The sequence below is a fragment of the Palaemon carinicauda genome, chromosome 26, assembly GCF_036898095.1.
Source record: "Palaemon carinicauda isolate YSFRI2023 chromosome 26, ASM3689809v2, whole genome shotgun sequence".
Lineage (NCBI taxonomy): Eukaryota > Metazoa > Arthropoda > Malacostraca > Decapoda > Palaemonidae > Palaemon > Palaemon carinicauda.
The window spans coordinates 37,623,507-37,650,070 of NC_090750.1; the positions used below are offsets into that span (position 1 = coordinate 37,623,507).

The 26,564-nt window shown below is 45.6% G+C and overlaps 1 protein-coding gene across 9 annotated transcripts in view; it reads left to right on the top strand.

Moving 5' to 3' along the window:
* Positions 1–26,564, top strand: part of LOC137619491 (adenylate cyclase type 1-like) — a 423,950-nt gene that overhangs the window by 265,794 nt on the left and 131,592 nt on the right. For all 9 annotated transcript variants that reach the window (XM_068349561.1, XM_068349560.1, XM_068349564.1 and 6 more), the window contains 2 exons: positions 7,013–7,201; positions 17,034–17,209. In XM_068349561.1, coding sequence (XP_068205662.1) covers positions 7,013–7,201; positions 17,034–17,209 — 365 coding nt within the window. The remainder of the gene's footprint in view (positions 1–7,012; positions 7,202–17,033; positions 17,210–26,564) is intronic.

Sequence of the window (26,564 nt, forward strand, 5' to 3'; positions counted from 1 at the left end):
CCCCGTTGCGCGTCGACTTCATGATTCTGGCGTATTCTAACCAGCAGGGGGACGCATTTTCACACCTTCACATCTTGCAGTAGAGATACCGGGATGATTGAGATTCTCTCAATACCACCATCGGCTCTCTCTTTCCAGGCAGGGGAATGTTCTCTCAGACTCGCAGAGCCTCGTAGAGAGAGTGTACCTGGGGGTCTTTGACCTTGGGTAACCAGCAAATGCTGGTCTGGGGGACCTGATCGCGACAGCTTGGAACCTCAAGCTTCCGCTATTCTTCCCCCCAGTCTCAGACCCCGAGACTCTGGCAAGATGCATTCCGGTGATGGTGGGACAAATTCGACGCCTGCGTCTTCCCTCCTTTTTGTCTGTGGACAATGGGTCTCAACAAGACCAGGTTATCTGTCAACCTTTCAATGGGAGAGCTCCACTGGGACTATGCGCAGAACGGTTTCTGGACCCTCTGCTTCCCCTGACGGAACTCCCGGGAGAGCTTCTCCCACGGCGCAGACTACTCAAGCAACCACACTGCGACATCTCTCCCGAACCGGGGCGTCGCTTCGGCTTCATGCCTGGAGACACTACGCTTCCTCCTCAAGAAGAGACAACCCGCTACAGTCGCGGTACGGAGGTCGCGTCATCTGCGATAGTCATCCACAGGGGTCTCCCAGGCAAAGTGAAGAGTCTAAGGTGGTTGGTGCCGTGGGAGATATACCTCTTCCCTTGAGGCCTCTTCTCCAGCAATAACGGTCTTATTGCCTTTCGGCGGGAGGAAACTCCTTTCCGCTCTCGGCAATGAAGCCTGTCGCTCAGCCTTTCCCTGACCTTCAGGCTTAAAGGAATAACTTTTTCCTGCCCGCTGGATCTATCCTCGCTCATGCGAAGCTACGATCGTTCCTGCCCTAGTCGGAGGAAGACCTCCAACTTGGAGCATGGCTCGGACTTTTAGTCCTTTAAGAGATCTTCTCAAGACCCTTTACGACAGGCCTCGGATTGTATTCCGCCTTGGGTCTTCTGCTCACTCTGGCCACGGCCAGTGTGTAAGCAATCTTCTTGGTCTCTTACTACTCCCCCCTTTCTAAGGAAGAGGGGAAGGCAACATTCAGGTTCGCTCCTGAGTTGTTGGCTAGACTCAGAATCTGGGGGTCCCGGCCCTTCGGTCCGATTCATTCAAGATTTCGAGTCTCCATTCTGTATCTGATGTCCCAAGACCTTCTCTTTCTTGTCAGTAAAGGAATCGAGAGGTTAGCGCTGGGAACAGCTGCAGTTTGTCCTCAGTTGCAGCTGATTTGGGAGCACAAGGAGGACATGGGGGGAGAGTCACCAGTATACCTCTTCAGCCCGGACTCAAGGACATTCATCTCAACCTGTCTCCAGACCCTCCCCCGTCACGTCGCCCTACAGCACGATGTTGGATACATCGCAACGTCCCTCGCCTTCGAGTAATACTACTCTGTGACGCAGGTGCTACAAGCTGGAGTCTGGAAGCTTCTAATGACCTTCGCAGCCCGCTTCCTGCAGGGCGTGACCCACAAGAGTCTCGATACGTTTTCTATCGCTCTGTGGTGGCTACACAACAGCTGGTCTAACCTCAGGCTCCTTTTTGGACAGGTAGCAGAAGGTTGAGGGCATTGTTATCAGGTTTTAGTCTGCATGAACGAAAGAAGTATGTCTGGCCCTTACTTCTTTCTTCATCATCCCCTCTACGGGGAAGCAGCATCCTGGTCTCTGCATAGCTGACCTCGAACTTCTGCAGGTAAACCATGCTTCCTTGTGTTCCGAGTATTGAGTCAATACTGTCGCGTCCCCCATACCCTGACGAGGTGGTATTGGGAACGTCCTAACCCAGAGTTCCTTCTGGAACTCCAGGTCAACTGCCTAGGACGGGTCACACTTCTTCCTTCACACACAAGCTTACGTAGGCCACATGGTTCCTTGCGGAGCAAGGAACTTGTGAGGTGCAGGGACTCCTTTTCTCGAGTGCGACTCACTCGGATTCTGAGTCCCCGGGTAAAGCCAAAGCCAGTATGGCTGGGGACTTTCCACCCTTCCTAAGGTGTAAGTCACCCTTTGTAAATAGCGTGGTTTGTATTTCGGTTACGGAACAAATGACAAATTCGAAGATAATTTGTATTTTTCCTAACCATACAAACCTTAGCTATTTACACATATTTGCCCGCCAGCCCTGTCCCCCAAGACAAGTCCTACCTCTAAGTGAAAGTGAGTATTCACCTGTGTGTGAGGGGGAGGAGGGGTAGCTAGCTACCACTCCCCTACCCCCCCCCCGCTAACTAGCGCGGGGGTAATACACCCTCGTTAAATTCTAATGGCTCGCCATTTCAGCTACGCTAAAAGGTAACCCTTTGTAAATAGCTAAGGTTTGTATGGTTAGGAAAAATAAAAATTATCTTCGAATTTGTCATATTTTGGGGGCGGGTTAACCGTCAATGTAATTAAGTTTTAAGAGAGAATCAATGTGAACATCTTGATAGTTTAGACATAAATTATTATTTTTTTTTTTTATTATAAGTATAATTATTATTATTACTACTACAGTATAGTTAAGCTACAACCCTAGATGGGAAAGCAGGATTCTATTACGCCCTAAGGCTTCAACAAGGAAAATTAACCCAGTGAGGAAAGGAAAGGAAATAAGGAAGTAGATAAGCTATAAGAGAAGCAATGGACAATTAAAATAGTCCAAATATAATATCATCAAAATAAATCTTACGTATATAAACAATGAAACTTCAAAAACAAGAGGAAGAGAAATAAGATAGAATAGTGTGCCTGAGTGTACCCTTATTATTTAAATTCTATTTATATGGTGGGTCTTTTTTTCAAGCAGTTAATGTAATATTGGATTTTTTGCCAAGTATTTTGAAACAATATATGTATGATAATCTTTATTCGTGCTTAATAAGAGCTACTGCTACCGAGAGACTGCTGACCATGTCTCTACCAATTGTAAATAGCTGTTTATGTGTCCTTATTTTGCAATGGTGTAAATTTTCAAGACCTATCAACTCTTAATTTAATGTTATGTAGAAGAAGTGAGGCTTCTGCTTGGAAGATCTTTACATGTCTTGAAATAATGAGGGAAAATAGAAAGGGAGAAACCACCTAAATTTTCTTTCAGTGTAGAGGAAAGCACCACTTAGCAGCAAGTAGTCTGAAACTTGTAAATAATAGATTCCAAGAATGGATTCATGGTAGTTACTACAGTACTAAAATTAAATAAGAGGAGAGAGACTCTTTAAGAGTATTGGTGCCGTGGCAGTTAATACAAAGTTATATAAGAGGAGGTAGGATATTTCTTGAGCCTAATTGAGTAGTAGCAAGAATACTTTGTACTAAAAGCGACTATGCAAGTTTCTTGCAAGGAAAGAAGTGAGGTCGTGCTTATTGTTTAACTGGGAAAACAAAGAATATAAAACATGCAATAAGTGACCCTAATGATTACGGTAAATAACACCTGCTTAATATATAAAAGTAATAAATGAGATTAAAGGAAGAATTTCCTTAGAATCGAATTACATCAAACCAAACCTTTTTCTATAGCAGTTTGATGTATAGAATCTCTGTAAGGTGGTTTTGATGAAATGTGAAAATCCAAAATATTTTGATTCACAAAGTTAAATTGCTTCTGTTGGTGGAAAAGTATTTCAGATTAAAATCTGTTTAGCTTGTACATTTTTAGATTACAAGCCATGGTAATCTCTGGTTGTGTTTTTAGTAGGTGAATTACTTTATTTTCATTTATAATCTTATTTCAATTATAATAGCTGTCTTCAGAGAATGTTTTCAGAATATTTCCTAATGTTAGAATCATAATCAAGGTAAAAATGGGATGTGTGTGAAGTGTTTCTGACTGCTATGTGATCTAGTTCTTGTAGGAAGTGCTGTAAATTGTTCAGTTGAAGCTAATAGATTATTCTTTATTATCCTCTTCCTTGCATCTATTTTAACGTCCCTTACAGTCAAAATCTTCATCCCATTTGTTTAGATCTTTCCAGTAGTCTTCACACCTATTATTTTTTGTGGCACTCGCTATCAGTCATAAAATGTTTCTTGTCAGTAGATTACAGGTGAGAGAAGTCTTATCAAAAGGGTATTTTTACCGTGAAGCATAGGATTTTACAAGGAATAGTAGCTATTTTGGGTTTTGTTAGATTGTCTTAACTTTTTTAAGAACTTGATATGATGAAAAGTTACATGTGGGCCTAAGAACAGGTTGATGTTCAATTTCACAAACTTACTCCTCTGCTTTAATAGTATCCAGTAATATTAATTAATGAGAGACGCACTCTGAGAGTGCAGCCATCCGTGGCAGCTTATTTCTCGAAACCAGCTTGTCTTTTCCAGAATCAATAAACTGCTAGCCTGTATGACCTGTTGGGTCAAGTCAAATTTAAAGTCTGTGTGACAACTATGTGCACACTTTGGGTTAAGGTTAGGATTGATTCGATCAACCTTTTGTTTGACCTTGACCTTTGACCTAGGACTTTCAAAATCAAACCACTCCACGTCTCAACGTAACAATCCCTGAAAGTTTTACTACTCTACGAGTAAAGTTACGGCCAGGAAGTTGTTCACAAGCAAACAACAGACAGACTGGGGTGAAAACATATCCTCCTCACAACTTCGTTGACGGAGGTAAATTATTGTGATTTGCTAAAGGGGCAGATGTAAGACCTCTGTTAACTTCAGTTTGAAAGAAGTACCCTTAGGATTTTGTTATCATGTTCTCTCGTATGCTTGATAATTTCCTGTTTGCCATTACTTCATGCCTCTTGTTCATAGAGCTAGTGGTAATAAAGGTCTCATCAATAATGGTCATTGACTGCGCAGTTATGTGGGACCAAATTGTTTTACTCCTAAGAGTAAGGTTATTTTGTATATGGTCTCCAAGTTATTTGGAGTTTGTATATTACTGTATTTCATAAGTTCTTTCTGGATGGTAGAATTGGGGCTCATGGCATTTAACGTCATTGGGTCTAGCTAGGTTTGTGAATATGATTATATATATTATTGGTTATGCTGTTGTATTGAAAATACTGTTTGTTCAAGAACTGAAAGTAAAATTTAGTGTAGCAAACTCCATGTTCTTGAATTGTATAAATTTTAGAGGAAAAAGAAAAGTAAATATAAACCTTATACAATCACAACTTATCTAAGAAGTAATTTTAGGAAGATGTTTTTGCAGTGATTCTATTACAGATATTCTTGTGATCTTTCAAGTAACTTAATCCAAGATTAATTAGGTTTATTAATTAGTTGTACAATTAAAGGAATTATTTTATGGTTTACATGGTTTATTGTGCACATCTTTAATTCCAAGTAAGGCAAGATAGATAAGAAATAATGACAGGTAAATGATCCCCAGTTAAATTTTTGGCCTGATCTCCAGTTCTGTGTAGAAACGTACTTTTGCTGGGAACAGTTTTCTATGAGAACTTGATGAAGGACATTAATTATTTTTGATACTTACACACCATTCTCATAATTCTCTTAGCCTTTTATCATAATTTTACAGTAATAAACAAGATTCGACATGTCAAATGGATTGTATGTGGTATTTCAAGCCTGTTAAAGGTAAAATAGTTTCTAAAGTTATAATTTACTGTCTTTTAGAAGTACCTCTATTAAGTGAGTTAATATTTATTTATCTTCCTGAGCATGTAGCTGGTAATTGGAGGACTGAAATCTAAATATTTGTTACATTAGTGCTATTTTTCATTTGTGTCAATGATGTTTCAAATTCTTACCACACTGTAAAATAATTACATTATCATTACTATATACTTTCATACATTTAAAAATGACTCGTAAAAAACTGCATTGCTTAATGACTATAGTAGTTGAGTTTAGTGAAATGTATTCTACTCTAAAGAGAACAAAGTACAGTATTTTAAATTTTGGTTACTTTCATGAATTATCTAGTATGGAAAGTTTATAGTCTTATCAGATGCCAGCATTTCATAGTACACTATATTACTGTATACTGTATATAGTAATATATGGTGGGGTTATGAAATATCAAATAAGTTGTTCTTGCAGAGGAAAGCGCTGAATTTTACGACATTTAAATACAATTGTAGTTTGAGGGTAATGTGCCTCAGTTTGTCTTACTGGAATCTTTGTGGTTACGTATATTGATATTTTATTTGGACTTTTTTAGAGCCTCTCTAGGAAAGAGGAATAGGAATTTTTTATGGTATTTTTCTCATTTGAGCTAGGTCAAGGATCACATTTTATCCATGCCATGTTGAAATTTTATTTGAAAATAGTTTATAAGATCTGGACAATTAATATGATTCAAGAGTTTACCAGCATTTACCGTAAATAAAATATGCATTGTCATTTATTACTTTGTGTTGATTTTTTTAATTAGAAAGTGATATGTAGTTCATTACCTCATTATCCTTTCTCTACTCTTATATGCATATTTCAAGAAAACTTTTTTTGTTGATGAAACTCACATTGTGAGTTGTAATTTTTGCTCAAAATTTCCATAAGATTAATGAATGACCTATAGATATTTTTTTTCATAAAAAATGCTCTTGCTTTCCCTAGAATGCAGTTAAAAAGTTAAAGTACAATCAATATACTGTTAATGACTTGAAACATCTACAAAGAAGCAATAAATGGTATAGTGTAGATTTTATTTTCATACAGTATTGTATGAACCTTATTATGCACTACGGTATACAGATTCTTAGACAGTAGAAGTTTGATGAGGTTCTTACATTAAGGACTGAAAGGAAATTTGTGATTTTTATTTGATTGATTTCATTTATAATGTACAGTAAAGGTATTTGGTTTGTATATGGACTTTCCAGTACCGTTATTGGTATATCAGTGTTTAGACATTTTATTATTGTTTCAAAATACAATAATTCTTTTCTCCAATGTTTAGTATTACTTTTATAAGCATTTATATATCATATTTTGATATTTCCTTTATTAATAACAAATATCAAGTAATGATTAATTGCTACATTTATATTCACAGTCTAGTCTTCTGTCTGAGAAGTTTAAACGGCCCTTCAAGAAGAGACTGTCTTCACTTCCGCATACTCCTTCGAACCGGGTTAACAAGTACCTTGCTCAAGCAATAGAAGCTAGATCTGTTGACAGAGAGAAATCTACCCATGTATCACTTTCAACATTATGTTTTAGAGATGGGGAAAAAGAGAAAAATGTAAGTTCTTCTGGCTATGCTTTTGTTTTACACATAGTAAATTGTTATTGGTTAGATTTTCAGAATCCACAGAAGAATATCTAGACCATCAGATATGGGGTAAGAATGGCACGGTAATGTTACTGTATTATTATTATTATTTGTAGTTGTGCAGTACAATAATGGTATTTTTATTATTAGTACTATTATTATTATTTTTAGTATTAGTATTATTATTAACAAACTGTAAAACAAAGAAAAAAAATAAGATGAATGACAAATTTGATTTACAGCATATACCAGCACTTTATTAGGACTTGCTATTGAATTCTATTCTTTGTAATGAACCAGTAAAATGAAAGACTTGTGAATAGGAGGCATTCTCTTAAATTATCAAATCAACTGAAGATAATTTAATTTAGATTTTCTTCTTTCTGATCTTCCCTTTTTTATATGTTGAACCATTTTTCCCTTCAATTTCCAGGTATATAAGTTTAATATTTTTGTATTGTTAAGCTCAATTACTAATAACAGTAATTTTTATTTAATTTTATTGTTTAACATTATTCACAATGCTGATTAATTGTAGTTGTTCCGTAACCGAAATACAAACCACGCTATTTACAAAGGGTTTACTTTTAGCGCAGCTGAAATGACGAGCCAATAGTTTTTAACGAGGGTTAATTACCCCCGCGCTAGTTAGGGGGGGGTGGGGAAGGGTAGCTTGCTACCCCTCCCCCCTCCACACACCGGTGACTTGCTTCACTTCACTTTTGGCTCGGCGGTGATCAGACGTGTCTGCTCATCGCCTTCGTGACAGCCTTTAATTTTCTGCTTTTTCTTTTCAGCGTGTGTGTTGGTTGGAAGTTGACCTTAAGTTATTTTCTTTACTCTGCGTACATGCCCTGGAGTTGCCGGCCGTCCTTGTGGGACTTTCATGTCGGACGTTAATACGGATCCACACACCCTCTGCCCTCAATGTCGGGGCCGACGGTGTGACCAGGAGAACATGTGCCGTGAGTGCAGGGAGTGGTCTGCCTCCCAGTGGGAGAGGTTTGGCCGTCGGCGTAAGAAGAAGTCCAAGAGAGAACGTTCTCCTCCGGGGTTAGCCTTGAAGGAGGAAGGTTCTCGGGACTCTTCTTCCGCCGCCCAAACCTCCTCCGAAGCTCCCCCTCGTCCGCCTCCTAAGGAGAGTCGGCCGAGTGGGAGCGCATGCCCTTGTTCTGTTTCCTGACCTTCGGTGGGGGGAGAGGGCGTCGCCTCCCATAGCGAGGCGGTTCCCCCTCCTCCTCCGGGGGAGGTTATTGATAATGCTTTATCCAGTGATGATCTTTTACATATTTGGTCGTCCCTGGGGCTTAAGGGCTTGCCCTCCAGGGTCGCTCTTATTGACCTTGTCTCGTTGGGGGCCGCTGTTAAACAGTCGCCGGTGGTAGCAGAGGTAGAACCTCTGTCTATTGTCGACGTCGTGGTGACAGAGGCCTCCGACGTGGCTGGGCCTTCCGCCGCAGGTGCTGTTGCTGGTGATGGTGCTAAAGGCTCTCCTCCTCCTTCCGTACATCCTTCGAAGGGGGAAGTGAGTCCTTCGGTCTCGACTGCTGCTCAGCTTCCTTCTGAGGGAAGTGCTTTGACGGAGACTCCCCTTCGGAGGACCGATGGTCCCGACGATCTCCCCCGAGGCCGCCTCCGCCGTAAGGCTCACCATCCTCTACGCCACAAGGGCCTCCCTTCCCCTTACAGGGGGACTAAGAGGCGCCTTTTTGGGTCTTCATCCTCCGGGGGGGACTCTCCTCGTCAGCCTCAACCTACAGCTCCGCCCTCCTTGAACCTCTCTGCAGACCGCTCACCATCTCCTGCCAGATCTTCGCCTTCTGGAGAACTCGTCACCCGACGGGCAACGGTCCCTTCGGGGCTAAGGGATCCTTCCCTTACGCGAGCAGTGCTAGCACACAAACGCTCTCCTGCTCGCCAGCGCTCTCCTGCTCGTCGACGATCTCCTGCTCGCCAAGACTCTCCTGCTCGTCGGCTCTCTCCTGATGTTCGCCCCCCTCGCCAGCGCTCTCCTGCTCGTCAGCTCTCTTCCGAGCGTCAGCGCTCATTTGAGGACCCTCGCCCTGCGGTCTCTGACCACCCTTTAGTTCCTGCTGAACTCCCTGCTCACCATCTGCCTGGTCCTGTGGCTACGCAACATCGTGCTGCGCGTGTGTCAGAAACACATGTTCGCCAACGCGCCAGCGATCTTCCTGTTCCTGCTCGTGAACGTGCCGCGCCACCTGTCCTCTCACATGACACGCGTCGACCTTCTGCTCGCCAGCGATCTCCAGCTCGCCAGCGATCACCTACGCGCCAGCGATTACCTCCTCGCCAGCGTTCACCTGCTTGCCAGCGCGCACAGGCGATCTTAGTATCGCCTATTCAACAGCGACAGCTAGCGCGCCGACGTTCTCCAACGCTCCTGAAGGAACATGGTTCGCCAGCTTCTAGCTCGCCATCGCGCGATCGCCCGCCTGCACATGCTGCTCGCCATCGCTCGCCATTGCACGATCGCCCTCCTGCGCATGCTGCTCGCCATCGCACGACCCTGCATGATCGCCCTCCTTCGGATGCTGATCACCATCGCACCCCATCACGCGATCGGCCACCTGCGCATGCTGCTCGCCATCGCTCGCCCCTGCACGATCGCTTTCCTGCGCATGCTGCTCCTCATCGCTCGCCCCTGAACGATCGCCCTCCTGCGGATACTGATCACCCCTTCACGCAATCATTCACCTGCGCATGCTGCTCGCCATCGCTTACCATTACGCGGTCATTCATCTGCGCATGCTGCTCACCATCGCACACCAGTGCGTCGACATACCGCATCGCACCATCGCCAACTTGAGCGACTGCACTCACCAGCCCGTCATCGATCGCCTGTGGATCTACATCGCCAGCGATCTTCCTCACCTACGCGGCAGCGCGTTCCCTCGCCGTCGCGCAAACGTTTGCGTTCGTCGCCTCGGACACGTGTTCATTTACCTGCCCACCCTCGCGCCCACTCGCCTGCGCGCCCCCGCGATCGCTCGCCTGCGCGACCACTCGCCCGCACGCCCGCACGCCCGCGCGACCGCTCGCCTGTGCGCCCGCGCGATCATCCACCTGCGCGCCCGCGCTCCCGCGCGACCATTCGCCTTCGCGCGACCATTCGCCCTCGCGCGACCATTGTTCGCGGCGAATTCCACAGATGGTGGTAGCAGCAGGGACGCGTGCTCCTAGACGGCACTCGGGATCACCTCCATCCAAGCACAGGTTGGTAGTGCAGGACGAAGAAAGGTCAGTACAGCATTCTTCCCCACCTTCTTTTCAGGCAGGTACCGTCGTGTCCACTCCAAAGGATCGCCCGATCCCTTTCCCTTTAGCGAGGATTTCGGACTCAGTGTCCTTGGAGCAGCAGACTTGGTTTGGTCCGCTGGCACGGGCGTTAGTAAGGGTTATGAAACCAGCACTCGCCGGCCAGGGTAACAAACCATCGGCTGTCTCTCCTATGCTGAAGAGAAAGAGAGGAGTGGACTTCGTGGTGACTTCCCCCAGGGCGAAGTTGGTTCCCAAGAGGTCGGTCTCGAAGGTCCCTTCTCCTGCACGAGTACTCTCTCCTTCTCCCGTGGACGAGGCCTTTCCGTCCTCAGGTGAGTCCAGTGGGGCGGTAGTCTTCCCCTCGGCACCAGGGGGGGAGACTTCGCTTCAGGCAGGAGAATCGTCTCGTGAGGAAGGGGCCCCTCGAACCTCGTTGTTGGGATCCTGTATCCCTCCCAGGAGGGAACCCAAGGATTCCAAGACCGTCCCTAAATCCTCTGCAAGGATTCGTTAGGAACCCACGACTACCCAGGGGAATGTCCACGTATCACCCCAGGAAGAGATTCCTGGGGCAGGAGACTTAACTGCCAGCCCGCAGGGAGGAGAACAGCAAGAGTCCGAACATGCCTTCTGGCAGGTCCTAAGCCTGATAAGGCAACTTAACAGACTTACGGATCCTGTCATCGCCCCCCGTGAAGGCAAAGACACGATTCTGGATGAAGTATTTGACGTTCGGAAGGCCCCTAAGACCAGTGCAGCTCTGCCCTGGTCTCGGGGGCTGAAGAGTGCCAGGGCTAGGGCCAACGCTCAGCTCGCACTTCTTGCCTCCTCCAGTCGTTCCACTGCCGGGAACAAGCTCATCCCTCCTTCTCGCCTTCAGCAGAGGAGGTATTTCGAGATCCTGGGTGAGCACAACCTCGCTCTTCCTCTCCATCACTCTGTGGAGGAGCTGGCGAAGGGAGTTCCCCTTGAGAAACTCTCTGCCCGGCAGGTGTCGTTCTCGGCGGCGGAGATCCTTAACCACGAGAAGGTCGCTAAGTGTGCCATGCAGGCCACTTCGTGGCTGGACTTCTGGCTAGGATCTCTGGGCATCCTATTGCGATTGGAGGACTTGTCCAAGGAGACCAATAGGAAGGCCCTAGAGACCTTCTTGCTCTCGGGCACCCGTTCCATCGAGTTTTTGGCGCACCAGGTTACCACCCTGTGGGCCAACTCGGTGTTGAAGCGTCGCGATGCTGTGTCCGAGAGATTCCATACGAAGGTCCCCGCCGTAGATGTGTTTAGGCTCCGACATGCTTCCCTTCTGGGGGAGAGCCTGTTTGAGCCTCAAGACATGGAGCGAACGGCTGAGAGGTGGAGGAAATCCAGCACGGACTCCCTCCTCCACAGGGCCCTTACAACTCGGCCCTATAAGCCTCCAGCCCCGCCACAACAGCAGCAACAGCCTCGTAAGGCTCCCAAACAGGCACCGGCAGCTAAGAGAGTGGTGTCTAAGCCCCAGCCCTTTCCAGCCAAGGTCAAGAGGGGCGGTAAGTCCTCCAGGGGAGGCAAGACTCCTAGGGGTGGCGGCCACGGCCGCAAGCCCTAGGGGTGGCAGTCCCCCTGCATGTCCACCTGTGGGGGATGCCTTCAGCGTTGCGTCCGCAGGTGGCAGCAACACGGGGCCGATGCTTGGACGGTCTCAGTGATCGGCCAAGGTTATCGCGTCCCGTTCACGACATCTCAACCTCCCCTGACAGCGAATCCAGTGTCGTTGAGCTCCTATGCCACGGGATCGGCAAAGGGGCTGGCCCTTCAGGCCGAAGTCGAGACCATGCTCGAGAAGGGTGCTCTCCAGGAGGTCGTGGACGGCTCCCCAGGCTTCTTCAGTCGACTCTTTCTTGTAAAGAAGGCTACTGGAGGCTGGAGACCCGTCATCGATCTCTCAGCTCTGAACAGGTTTGTCAAACAAACCCGGTTCAGCATGGAGACAGCAGACACGGTCAGACTTGCGGTTAGACCACAAGACTTCATGTGTACACTGGATCTAAAGGACGCGTACTTCCAAATCCCAATCCCTCCATCTTCCAGGAAGTACCTGAGATTCTGCCTAGACAACAAGATCTACCAGTTCAAGGTGCTGTGTTTCGGTCTCTCCACAGCTCCTCAGGTGTTCACCAGAGTGTTCACCCTGATTTCATCTTGGGCGCACAGGAACGGCATTCGTCTCCTTCGTTACCTGGACGATTGGCTGATCCTAGCAGACTCGGAGTCGACCCTTCTTCGGCACCGAGACAGGCTTCTGGATCTTTGCCAGGATCTGGGGATCGTGGTAAACCTCGAGAAGTCCTCTCTGCAGCCGTCCCAACGACTGGTTTATCTAGGCATGCTAATAGACACCAATCTCCACAAAGCCTTTCCATCAGACGACCGGATAGCAAGGCTGAGGAGGGTGGCGGAACCTTTCCTCAGGCGAAAAGAACTCCCCGCCCAATCGTGGTTGCGTCTCTTAGGCCACCTATCCTCCCTGGCCCGTCTGGTTCCAAACAGCCGCCTCAGGATGAGATCCCTTCAATGGCGGCTCAAGTCCCGGTGGAATCAAGGATCCGATTCCCCGGACATTCTGATCCCAGTGGGGTCTCTGGAACAGACGGACTTGCGGTGGTGGCTGGCCGACGAGAACCTGCGGAAGGGAGTGAGTCTTCTCGTCCTCCCCCCGGAATTGACTCTGTTTTCGGACGCATCAAAAGAATGGTGGGGGGCGCACGTTCTGAACCAGAGGGCCTCAGGCCTTTGGTCAGAATCAGAAAAGTGCCTACACATCAACCTGCTAGAATTGAAGGCCGTCTTTCTGGCTCTTCAGCAGTTCCAACGGTCCCTGGCGGGTCACTCCGTGGTGGTGATGAGCGACAACACCACGGTAGTGGCTTATATCAACAAGCAGGGAGGCACTTTTTCGCAACAGCTATCCCATCTTGCAGTAGAGACTCTGAGGTGGACCGAAACCCACTCGATAACACTATCAGCTCGCTTCATTCCTGGCAAGAGGAATGTGCTCGCCGACAGTCTGAGCAGGGCTTCGCAGATAGTGAGTACCGAGTGGTCTTTGGATCTTCAGATAGCCAACAAAGTCCTGACTTTGTGGGGTTCCCCGACTGTGGACTTGTTCGCGACAGCCTTGAACTTCAAGCTGCCCCTGTACTGCTCACCAGTCACAGACCCCAAGGCACTCTGGCAAGATGCTTTCCAGCAACGGTGGGACAACATCGACGTGTACGCCTTCCCACCATTCTGTCTGATGAGAAGGGTGCTCAACAGGACCAGACTATCGGTCAACTGTTCCATGACTCTAGTAGCTCCGCTATGGCATCACGCGGAATGGTTTCCGGACCTTCTGCAACTCCTGACGGAACTCCCAAGGGAGCTTCCTCCACGACACGAGCTTCTCAGACAACCCCACTCCGGCATCCCTCACAGGGCCGTGGCCTCGCTTCGGCTTCACGCCTGGAGACTATCCAGCGTCTCCTCGCGGAGAGAGGCTTTTCGCAACAGGTTGCGGAGAGAATGTCTCGGCACCTGCGAAGGTCCTCTGAGGGAGTCTACCAAGTAAAGTGGAGAGTCTTTTGTGGTTGGTGTCGTGGAAGGGGTATCTTTCCACTCGATGCCACTATTCCAGCAATAGCGGACTTCCTCGTGTATCTGCGTGAAGAAATGCGCCTTTCTGTCTCGGCAGTGAAAGGCTATCGCTCAGCCTTAAGCTTGGCCTTCAGATTGAAGGGCGTGGATATTTCTTCATCGCTAGAACTCTCTTTACTCATACGTAGCTATGAGCTTACCTGCCCCCAGTCGGAAGTGAGACCCCCTCCTTGGAACGTGGTTCGAGTCCTCAGGTCTCTTAAGAGGCCTCCCTTCGAACCATTACGCCAGGCCTCCGATCGCCACCTGTCTTGGAAGACGGCTTTCCTACTCGCCTTGGCCTCGGCCAAGCGAGTTAGTGAACTTCATGGTCTCTCGTATGACATCGCCCATTCAAGGGGATGGGGGGAGGTAACGTTCAGGTTCGTCCCTGAGTTTGTGGCCAAGACTCAGAATCCTGGAGTGCCGGATCCTCGGTTCGACTCTTTCAGGATCGCGAGTCTCCATTCTGTAACAAACGACCCAGACCAGCTGCTACTATGTCCAGTGAGGTGTCTGAGGCACTACTTGAAGAGAACGGCTGCAGTCCGTCCTCATGTGCGAGCTTTGTTTGTGAGCACAGGCAGGACAAAGAGGAGGGTCACCAGGAACACCATCTCAGCTTGGATTCAAAGGGTTATCTACCATGCCCTGAATCCTGACCCTCCTCCGTCACGTCGCCCTCGGGCCCACGATGTCAGGGGTATTGCTACATCCCTGGCCTTCAAGAGAAACTTCTCTGTGACGCAGGTACTTCAAGCTGGGGTCTGGAAGCGTCAAACGACCTTCACAGCCCACTACCTGCAAGACGTGACCCACAGGAGCCTCGATACGTTTTCTATCGGCCCTGTGGTGGCTGCACAACAGCTGGTCTAACCTCAGGCTCCTTTTTGGACAAGTAGCAGTAGGTTGAGGGCGTTGTTACCCGGTCTTAGTCTGCGTGAATGAAAGAGTATGTCTGACCCTTACTTCTTTCTTCATTCTCCCCTCTCTTGGGGAAGCAGCATCCTGGTCCTCGCATAGCTGACCTCGACCTCTGCAGGTAACCCATGCTTCTTTGTGCTCCTAGTATTAAGCTTAATACTATTGCGTCTCCCATACCCTGACGAGGTGGTATGGGGAACGTCCTTTCCTAGAATTCCTATCTGAAGGTCTCAAGGTCAACTTCATAGGATGAGTCACACTCTCCTCCACACACTGCTTATGTAGGCCACTCGTTCCTAGCGATGCTAGGAACTTGTGAGGTACAGGGGCTCCCTCTCTCTAGTGCTGCTCACTGAGGGATCGAGCCCCCGGGCAAGCCGAAGTCAGTAAGGCTGGGGACTTTCCACCCTTCCTAAGGGGTAAGTCACCCTTTGTAAATAGCGTGGTTAGTATTTCCTTTACGGAACAAATGACAAATTCGAAGATAATTTGTATTTTTCCTAACCATACAAACCTTAGCTATTTACACATATGTGCCCGCCATCCCTGACCCCCAAGTCAAGTCCTACCTCTAAGTGAAGTGAAGCAAGTCACCGGTGTGTGGAGGGGGGAGGGGTAGCAAGCTACCCTTCCCCACCCCCCGCTAACTAAAGCGGGGGTAATTAACCTACGTTAAAAACTATTGGCTCGTCATTTCAGCTGCGCTAAAAGTAAACCCTTTGTAAATAGCTAAGGTTTGTATGGTTAGGAAAAATACAAATTATCTTCGAATTTGTCATTTTACAAGCTTATCACATGAACACTGAATCATTCACGCTACATACATTGATGGGGAGTTTAAATATATGAGTTGTTTCTTTTGCAATTTTAAACTGAAAATACACACTGTATATAGACAATCATGAGGTACTGTGCTTTGAAAATGGCAACAATAAAGAGCTCTTTGATACCAGAGCAACTAATAAATGGCTTGCAATCTTCAAGAATCCAAATGTAAAACTGTATTGGATCACATATGTTCTCAATACACTGGACCAAAACATATATATTATAAGAAAATGTGCCAATAGGGAATAAGTCTCAATTGATGATGGTAACAAAGGAAAATAACAATCTTGAAATTGGGGAACATGTGGATTATTATTGAGAACACAACCCTTTCTTCTACAAAGAATTTTTAATATCTTTTTTGTGCTTTGTGAATATTTACTATGATGAGTTTTATTCAATATTAATTCACCAGCCGTTTATAATCAATCGCCAATTTAGAACCTTCTTTTTGCTGATTGAGAAAGTTTCCGCTTAACAGAATTATTAGTACTGTACAGTATGGATATGAAGTGGTGCAGTTCATTCAACTGAAGCTAATTTATTGGAAAATTGATTTACATTAATTCTGAACTGGCCAGTTGTAAGTACAGTATTTACAAATTTCTTTCATTCCTGTATTTTTAACAGATTTCCACAAGTATTATACAAGGTCAGTAGCATGAAATGATACAAAACTAATGAAGTGTTGAAATCAGTAGGTAATGACATGGCTAATGAAAAAGGAAAAAAAATTAGAGAATGCATACTGTTTCAATAATTTGAAGAGTTTAGATCCAATTCCAGATTGAGTACTATTTAGACTCCAATACCATATCTATGTCTCGGGGTCGTATGACTATAGGTAGCTTAATATTTCTTGAGGACATCACTTTAAGGTCCTAATACAAGTTCACAACAATATCTTCCCTATAGCACAAGATTGAATAAAGTAAGTGTCAATTAGGATTCCTTCAGCACAATATCTCATAGCAAAATGATGAAAAGTAAATACTTATAGCTGGGACACATTATGTATAGCGCTTTTCATAGGTAAATATGCTCATAAGTTTATATAATTTTATAAATTTTCATCAGTTTCATATGTTTATTGTAATTGTTCTTATCTTTTCAGTATCATGAAGAAGTAGATCTTGGATTTGGGAACTCTCTACTCTGTTCCTTGTTTTTACTGTTATTTGTGGCATCGGTGCAGGCACTGGTGTTACCACGTACACTGCTCTTCCTCTTCTTGTTTTTGGCAGCTTTTGTGACGATATCTGTTATGCTTATAGTTCTCCTGGCAGCCAGGTAAGATTGAAATATGCTCTTAAGATTAATATATACCAAATAACCAGCTGGATTACGCAAATGGTCTAAGCTTGTCTTTTAAAATTATTGAATGAAACTTTAACATATAGGATTATTAAGCCAAGGATTACTAAGATATGTGATATATAAGTAGGATTATTCAGTCAAGTGTTATTACTTAAGTAGGATTATTATGCCAAGTGATAAGTAAGTAGGATGTTCAAGCCAAGTGACATGTAAATCATCATCTCCTCCTCCCACACCTATTGACGCGAAGGGCCTCGGTTAGATTTCGCCAGTCTTCTCTATCTTGAGCTTTTAATTCAATACTTCCCGATGCTTCATCATCATACTTCACGCTTTATAGTCCACAGCCATGTAGGCCTAGGTCTTCCAACTCCTCTGGTGCCTTTTGGTGAACTAATCTCTCTTGGGGAGTGCGAAGAACATGCCCAAACCATCTCCATCTACCCCTCATCATGATCTCATCCACATATGGCACTCAAGTAATCTCTTTTATAGTTTCATTTCTAATCCTGTCCTGCCATGCAACTCCCAGTATCCTTCTGAGGGTTTTGTTCCTAAATCTTGGAGATTGTTTCATTGTCATACCATGACTCATGTCCATAGAGTAACACCGATCTCACTAAACTGATATATAGTCTGTTTTTTATATGTAATTTCAGGCAATTTGATTTCCAAATTTTACTTAATCTAGCTATTGTCTGATTTTCTATTTCCAAACTTTCACTATACTCTAATTGTAAAGACAGTGTATTAGAAATCATAGTTCCTAAATACTTAGATGATTCTACCTCATTAATCCTTTCTTCTTCCAATGATATTTCATCTTTCATTGTATACTCCGTTCTTATCATCTTTCTTTCTTCTATTTATCTTGAGCCCAACCTTGTGAGATATTTCCTGCAATCTTGTAAGCAAGCATTGCAAATTTTGTGGTGTTCTGTTAACAAGGACAGCATCATCAGCATACTCTAGGTCTGCTAAATTCCTATCACCAATCCAGTCCAATCCTTTTCCACCATCTCCGACTGTTCTACGCATTACAAAATCCATGAGGAGGATAAACAACATAGGTGACGACACATTCTCTTGGAGTACTCTGCTGTTAACTGGAAATTCATTTCTTAAGACTCCATATAGCACTTGCTATGATCATGAATAGACTTAATCAAATTTACACATTTAAGAGGAATTCCATAATAACGCAGGACTCTCCATAAAATTGGCCGGTGCACATTATCAAAGGCTTTTTCATAGTTCATAAATGACATCAAAAGTGGATTTCTATATTCTACGCATTGCTGTACATGTCTCAAAATGAAAATTTGGTCAGTGCAACTTCTACCTTTCCTAAATCCTGCTTGTTCATCTCTCAGCTTTTCATCAATCTTTCTCTCTAGTCTCTTTAGAATAAGCATACTACTGTATATATTTCCATAACAACTGGCATAAATAGGGTTATTAATGCAAGTGATGCGTAAGTAGTAATAAGTAAAGTGATATGTAAGTCATATAATTAAGACTAGAAATATGTATGATTACTAAGTTAAGTATCAAGTGGTATTATTAGTAGTATTATTATTGTTTTTGATGTTTTTATTATTATTATTACTAGCTAAGCTACAACCCTAGATGGAAAAGCAAGATGCTTTAAGTCCAATGGTTCCAACAGGGAAAATAGCCCAGTGATTAGAGGAAATAAGGAAACATAGAATAGTGTGCCCTGTGTTCCCTCAAACAAGAGAAATATAACCCAAGACAGCTGAATACCGGGATACAGAGGCTATAGCTTTACCCAAGTCTAGAAAAAAAGTTTGATTTTGAAGTGACCTTTTCTTAAAAGAGCTGCTTATCATAGTTAAAGAGTCTCTTCCACCCTTACCAAGAGGAAAATAGCCACTGAACAATTACATTACAAGTAGTAAACCCCTTGAGTGAAGAAGAAATGTTTGGTTAGCTTAGTGTTGTCAGGTGTATGAAGAAAGAGAAAGTGTAAAGAATAGGCCAGACTATTTTGTGTGTTTGTGCAAAGGAAAAATGAGCCATAAGCAGAGAGGTCCAATGGAGTACTATTTGTCCAGTCATAGAATCCAGTGATACTATAACAGTATGATATATGTCTTCTTCGAGAAGGCCGCTTGCCGCTGACCCAGAGCTCAACTTCGGTGTTGCTCTTCTTCGCTGACAATGACTCGCTCCCTCATTCTGATATGACAACTGGTGGAGAGAGTGGAAAGTCTGTTTCATGTTATTGTTCCTCTCTGGGGACACCTTTTCTGTTTACAATTCAAGTCCTCTCCTGAGGAGTCTCTTCAGCTCTGACATCGATGCACTCCCTCGTTCTGCGATGGCAGCCGTGGAAGGAGGGCAAAGTCTGAAACATGTAACAGCACCTCTCGGGCCACCTTTCTCGTTCACGTGTTAGGTTTTCTATAATGGCAGCTGGCGAAATGAGTGCAAAGTTTGAAACACGCTCCTGTTTCACCCATAGACTCCGAAGGTTTCGCACCAAGCAGTCTCGAGCGTCTGTTCTGTGTGGAAGTTGCAGCTCCTGATCCGTCACTACCTTCATCGCCTTCGCCTGCGGCAGTTCATGATCATGATGCTGACGATGACGCTCTCCCTCGTTCTGATCTTACTCAGCTGACGTAGGGAGAGCAGTGTCAGGAGCTTGTTCCTGCTACTCACGGTGGACATCTTTCTCGTACGTAGGTTCGGCCCTCCGCGGAGTGGTCTCCAACACATAGGGCTAAGAGAAAGTTATTGGATTCGTCCATTGAGTCGTATGCTATCACTCGACGCTCCCCTGGATGCCCCAAGGATTCCTGGCACAGACAAGCACGAGCACCCTCACCCCAAGGATCAACAAACAATTCCAAAGGTTTAGCATCAGTAGAGTAGTCAGGGTATGACAACATAATGTCCTTCTTGATCAGTTCCTTCAAGCGCACAAAGACACTGTCCATTTCTGCAGTCCACTTGAGTTTCCTAGTCCCTTGGGTTTTTCATCCTCCAGTCTTCGCAGATAACGGTGTGGCTATCTGTGAGCACATGGGGATAAAATATACCAGTCCCAGGAATCCCCGTAGCTCACGCACAGTGGTTGGTTTAGGGAAGTCCTCCACTTTCTGGATGTATTCTGGTAGCTTACGCATACCAGAATGTCCAACCAGATGACCAAGATACTGGACGTCGGCTTGAACCCAAGAACACTTCCCGAGTTTTATCTTGGAGTCCGGGCTTCTGGAGAGTAGCCAAAACTCATTCTAGCAGTTTCAGGTGTTCCTCGAAAGAAGACCCAAGTATCAAGATGTCATCAATGTAGACAACTACCTTGGCTTTTGGGAACTCTTGGAGAATACTCTGCATTTCTCTTTGGAACACTGCAGGTGCATTTTTCAGTCCAAACGATAAGCATCTGAACTGCCAGTGTCCAAAGGCGAGCCGATTTCGGGCTCCGTCAACTATCACCCCATTTGCTCTCAAGAACTGGTAACCAAGCACTACATGCTCAGCCATAGTCTCTGAAGGCACTACATGGAACAAAGTCGGGGCGAATGTCATTCCATACAGTACAGGGGTCAACAGTACAGTACATAAGGTCTTAGGCCTTGTATGCCCTAAACCCTTCAAACCAATGGTGTTGGGTACCATCTGCCGCTGATAATCCTGTACCACTTGATGACAGGAGGTTGACCTCAGCTCCGTAGTCAATGAGAGCATCCAACACTCCCGATGGAAAATCAGACATGGTCACTGGGACAACCATGAGTGGTACAGGAGCCAACTGCGCCAGGTTAACCCTACGAAGAGTTTTCAATAAAGCCTCAGTTCCTGCTTCCTCCCTGGAAGAGTCAGTTGGAAAAGCTCTGGACAGTGTCGAGAACAGGTTATCACTGGCCAATCCTGAAAGAGCCATTGGAGCTGCAATGACCTTTTCAGGTTAAGGGGTAATCTTGGAAATCAAGATTTCTGAGGCTGCCACCGTAATACTAGGGGCATGCACCCTAGTACTCACACCCTCCTTCGATGTAGTCCCATCTTCTACATCGAAGACCTGGTGTTTAAAGCCCTATGATACTCCTCAGTTCTTGACTTCCCGGGTTTTGTTCTCTTGCTCTTCCTCTTCTTCTTCTCCACAGTCCGAGAAGAAGCACTGGACTCGCTCCCACTTCGGCTCTCCCGGCTACTGGTTGATCCAGAATAGAAAGACGGGGTCGGAGTAGCACTCACTGGTACTGCTCTCCACCTTGATGGAGTCTGGACAGAGATGGTCTCCCTCCCAGGGCTGCGGGCATTAGCTGTTTTCTGGACGGGTGATCTGCTTATAGGCGGCGCCTGTCGTCCACACTGTGCGACAGGATGGTTGGATGAACCACAGCATAGGCACAGGTTGAGGCGTCTGCGACACTCATCCATAAGGTGCCCTGATTTCTGGCACCATGCACAGTACCTTCTCTGGAATTGAGGAGACCTATCCGGGGTGCGTGCTGGTGGCAGATGCACTTCCATAGGTACAGGTTTGAGGACAGGTCGAGGAGTGCGGGAATACGCTCTGTCAGGTCCAGGTGAACGGCTTGGGGCAGCCATGGCAACCCTGTCGGCATACAAGCCGTGCCATGACTGTCCCACACGACTGATGGCCAAATCCTCTGCCTTCTGGCTTCGCTGACGGGATGCCTCGTCGAGAACACTCAACAGGTGTAGAACATCCTGCCAAGTGGCCTGACGGCCAGCGGAGACATTAATGGTGGCCAGAGACTATTCCAACCAACTCGCAGCTCTGGTCGGAACAGTTCTGAGGAGCTTCCCCCTAAGCTCCCTTCGGTCAAAACTACGGCGAGGATAGGCCAACCGGATGGCGTAAATCTTCAGCAGTTCGCCCTCGCCACTGGTCGCACTGCTGAACCGGGCCTTCCTACCCGCATCACGCTTCTCTCGGGCTTCTTGACACTAGTCTAAGAGGCATTCCTTCATGTCGGGGAATGAGATCTCGGGACCCCCTATGGCCGAAAACGCCTTGATTTCCCCCTTTAGGAATCTTCCTAGCTCAACGGTCCACCAGCCAGAGCTTCCTGCGGTATATTTACTCGCGCAGTAGGCCTCAAAATCCCTCAGGAATCGGACAAAACTCTGGCCAGTTTCTAGCTGGAAGATTCCAGGCTTGGGGTTCTTCCTGGAGTCGAGGACCTTGAGCATACTAGACAGACTGTGCTCTGTCTGGTGGGACTGGACGTGATTGGTGGAGACAGTGTCGTCTGAGCTGACACTGGGACAGGAGCTGGAAGTGTCACCAGAAGTCTCTCTACCAGACTCTTCGCTGGTTGACTCCTGGGACATATTCAAAGTTTCAGGTGTTGCTGGTCTGGCCTTTTTCTTGGCCTGGCATCTCCGCTTTGGAATGTCCCCTGTCTGGGCAAGAACTGTCTCAGCCGTAGCTGCTGGAGCCTTTTCTGGCCTACTGGCTTCGGCCGGGTTGACCAAAACTGCTCCCCTAGTCCACCGGCTGCAGTCTCTGACGGACTAAAGGGGTTAGTGGCTGGAACAGGTGAGGAAGCAAGTGGTCCACCCCAAGCAGGAGACTCCCAAAAGCCTGGTGCAGGTGGGAGCAATGGTGAAAACCCTGGAGGGGGCTGGAGACCTCCAATTACTGGCCGCTCTCTAGTTACCGAAATGGCCAGACCATTGACATTTGGCCAAGCTGGGGACGTAGAAGGAGCACTGGTGGTCACTGTGATTGTAACCCTAGTGGCAACGTGGCACGTTGGTGATGGCTCAATGCTCTTTAGCGCCACCACTTGAAGTGTCAGGGACTTGACCGGAGTTGCCAGGTCACTGACAATCGTGACGAGGCTCGCCACATCCCGACTAAGCCTCCTCTTAGCCTTTCGACTCTTGGTCGTTGACTGTGCCATATCTAAAGGTTGGTGTTTCCCAGGTCTGGGAACTAAAAATCATATAGTGGTTTGCGGACTGTGGCCAGAGGTAGCACTCAAACTGCCTAGTGTCCGAATGCTGACCACACACTAACGTTCACTACACAAAAAGGTAAAACGGTGGAATACCCAAAAATCTAGGTAACAGGTTAAGAGAACAGAGCACTGGGCACCACCACTTGATTTATACTGGGCAAGGGGACCCAGCTAAAAGCATAATTGCATTATATTATTCAAAGGTATGCCGTTTTCTAGTTAAGTACAAGAAAAAACAATGATAGAAAAAAAAAAAGACAATTGGGGGCTGAGAAGGGGACACAATGATGTAAGGTACAGGAATGAAATGCTGTCTTCATAAAAACAAGAAAAACATTTATTTGTTTTGAAAAGGAAGAAAAAACTTACAATCCTCAGTGTTACACCCAAAGGGGATGGCTAAATAGCATATCAAATACACCATAGCAAATTCCTAACCCTATGCTACAAACATCTACATGATATAGTACATAATAAATGCCACTGTGTGTATTGCCTGGGTGGTCCAACTATCTCAACAAACAACACTACTGCTACACTAAGCGTCCAGACACAAAATGTTTTCAGCAGCCAACTCTGGCAGCTACAATCATTGTCAGTCACTTACACAAAAAAATATATCACAATGAGCCCTTTTTCAGGATAAGGCCCTATCTGGTTTGTGATGCAAATTTTCTAATTGTTAACATCAAGACAGCCTTTCTGTTTCATGTAGATATTATCCAGAGAAAGTTCCAGGCTTATGACAGAAAAAACTTCAAGCTTAAAGGAGAACCGTGCAACCCTGTGGCTCATTATGTTCACCTGTTTCTGGGGACAAGTATGTGAACCCTTATCCATGGAAACTCTGTGTTGATATATGAAAAAAACAATTACACTCTTATGGGACAACATTGGTCAGTGATAAGAATAATCTAGTTTTCATTTGCTCCTAAATTGGAAGAAGTTATAACAACAAAACAGGTCTTGAGTAACTTTTTCTTTTGACATCTTCATCTTGCCTATCCTCATCTTGTACCTCTACTCGTCTCCCTACTAGGTGTAGGGTCTTGCTGTCATTACCTGTTAACCCTTTTACCCCCAAGCTATTTGGAACTTTTCAACCCTTAACCCCCAGGCGTTTTTTTTTTTTTCAAGCACATTTTGCAATATATATTTTTTAAATTGCTCTAACAGCCTTAATTTTTGTCATAGAGAGGTCAGGTTGGTCTCATTCTTTTGGAAAATGCCTGAAGTTTCTCATAAAGTTATCAAAAATATGCAAAAAAATGTAAATAGCAGCTTTTTGCAAGGACGCACCAGTACATCCATGGGAGTAAAGGGATGAGTTTTGTGAAACGTACCAGTACGTCCATTGGGGGTAAAAGGGTTAAAAGAAATAATAACATTAAGGCACTTCTTTGGGGGGGGGGGGCACTTGAGGGCTACGAAAAAAGAAAATGCAACAAATAAAGTGTTTTTCATACAATCCTAACCATAAAGCTTTTTTTGACACAAACCATCATTTATTGTAATTTGAATGTAAACAATGCATGGGATTATAATTCGCTATGTTTTTAATTATGAATACCATACTAAAATGTGAATATTACATGCCTTTTTATAGGACACAGTTGAGTAAAACACCAGTTGAATAAAAATCCGGTTTATTTCAGATATAGCTGTAATTTTTTTACTACAGTAAATGGATATACACTGTACAGAGAGAGCTAGGACCAGCTAATTGTAGAGATAGGTAGTGGCGTGCAGCGCTCCCAGTGTAAGGGAGTGTGGGCTATTTGAAATCATCGCCCAGCTTGAATTTTATCGCGATTTTTATAAGAATTTTTATTTAATAGGTATTGCATTGTTATAGGCCGTGAAAAAACAAAGCCGCAAAGAAAGAACCTGTGATAAAAGAGGGCCGACTGTACGTTATTTCATCACAGGGTCACAGAAGGAATGCCACCCTGTGACCTCCAGCTCCCAAGAAGAAGAATACATCTGGTATTAGGGTCTCCGAGCTTCTGCAGTTGATTTTTTCTTGTAGAAAAGGCTCTGGGAAGCTGGACTTCAGGATTCGACCTCTCCTCCCAGAACAAGTTTGTCCAACAAACCTCGTTCAGGATTGAGATGATAAGCATGGCCAGATGAGCAGTCAGACCTGAGGACTATATGAATATACTGGCATTAGGATGCTTACCTCCAGATTCCAGTACTTGCGTCATCAAGGAAGAATCTAAAAATCATCTTTTATGACTGATAATACCAGTTTACGGTACAGCTTTGGGTCGCACCTCCTCCGTTTCTTCACAGGGAGTTCTTCTCTTTACTGTCAACCGGGAATCACGGGAGCAGCATTCATCTGTTAAGACACTTGAACAACTCTCTAATTCCAACAGACTTGGGGTCATCCCTTCACCAAAATCGAGTCAGGCTTCTCAAGGTTTGCTGTGGCCTGAGGATTGGAGTAAAATCTTCAAAATTCATCCCCACAGCCAACACAAGACTGGTATTTCTAGGAATGCTTCGAGACGTCAGACTAGTAAACTCTTTCCTAATGGGAGCAGATTAGAAAGACTGAAGAAGGCATTAAGCACCTTCTTTCTACTAGATTCGCTACTATTTCATTGATTACTCCATCGGATAAGTTACTCCATATGACAAGTTGCTCCATCTGACAAGGACACCTCTCCTCCCAGGAGCGCAGAGCGACCAACGGGGGAGCGTTAGATCCTAACCTCCTCACAGCATTTAGATCTTCCACCTTTCCCCCCCGGAATCGATTCTCTTCGAAGATGCATCAAGAAAGGGGGGTTTCCCACATGTGGCATCACACTGCTACTGGACTCTGGTCCGATTCCTAACATTAGTGTCACATGAACCTCAGGGAATGAGGGCAGTTTTCTGGCTTTCTTGCAATTCCATCACACCAGCAGTTCTGACAGGACATTTCATGGTGTTGATGAGCGATGACACCACGGGAGTGGCTTATATTCAAACAATCAGGGAAATTCCTCTTCACAGCACCTACTGTATGTCAACTAGCTGAGGAAATGCTAAGGGGGATGAAGACTACTCAGCACCCTTTCCACCCTGCTCATCCCAGACAAGGGAGATGTTCTGGCTGACAATCTGAGTATTGACTCAGATAGTCAGCTCTAAGTGGTCTGTGGATCTTCAAGTACTCAGCAGAGTCCCGACTTAGTGTGTTTCACCGATAGTAGACCTGTCCGCCATGTCTCTGATTGACAAACTTCCGATGTACTGCTCATCAGTACCATTTTCCCCAAACACTCGACTAAGGGCCTTCTGACAACGTTGGACAGCATACATGTCGACACGTTTCCCCCCCTCCCCTCTGGTTGACCTAGTAAGAA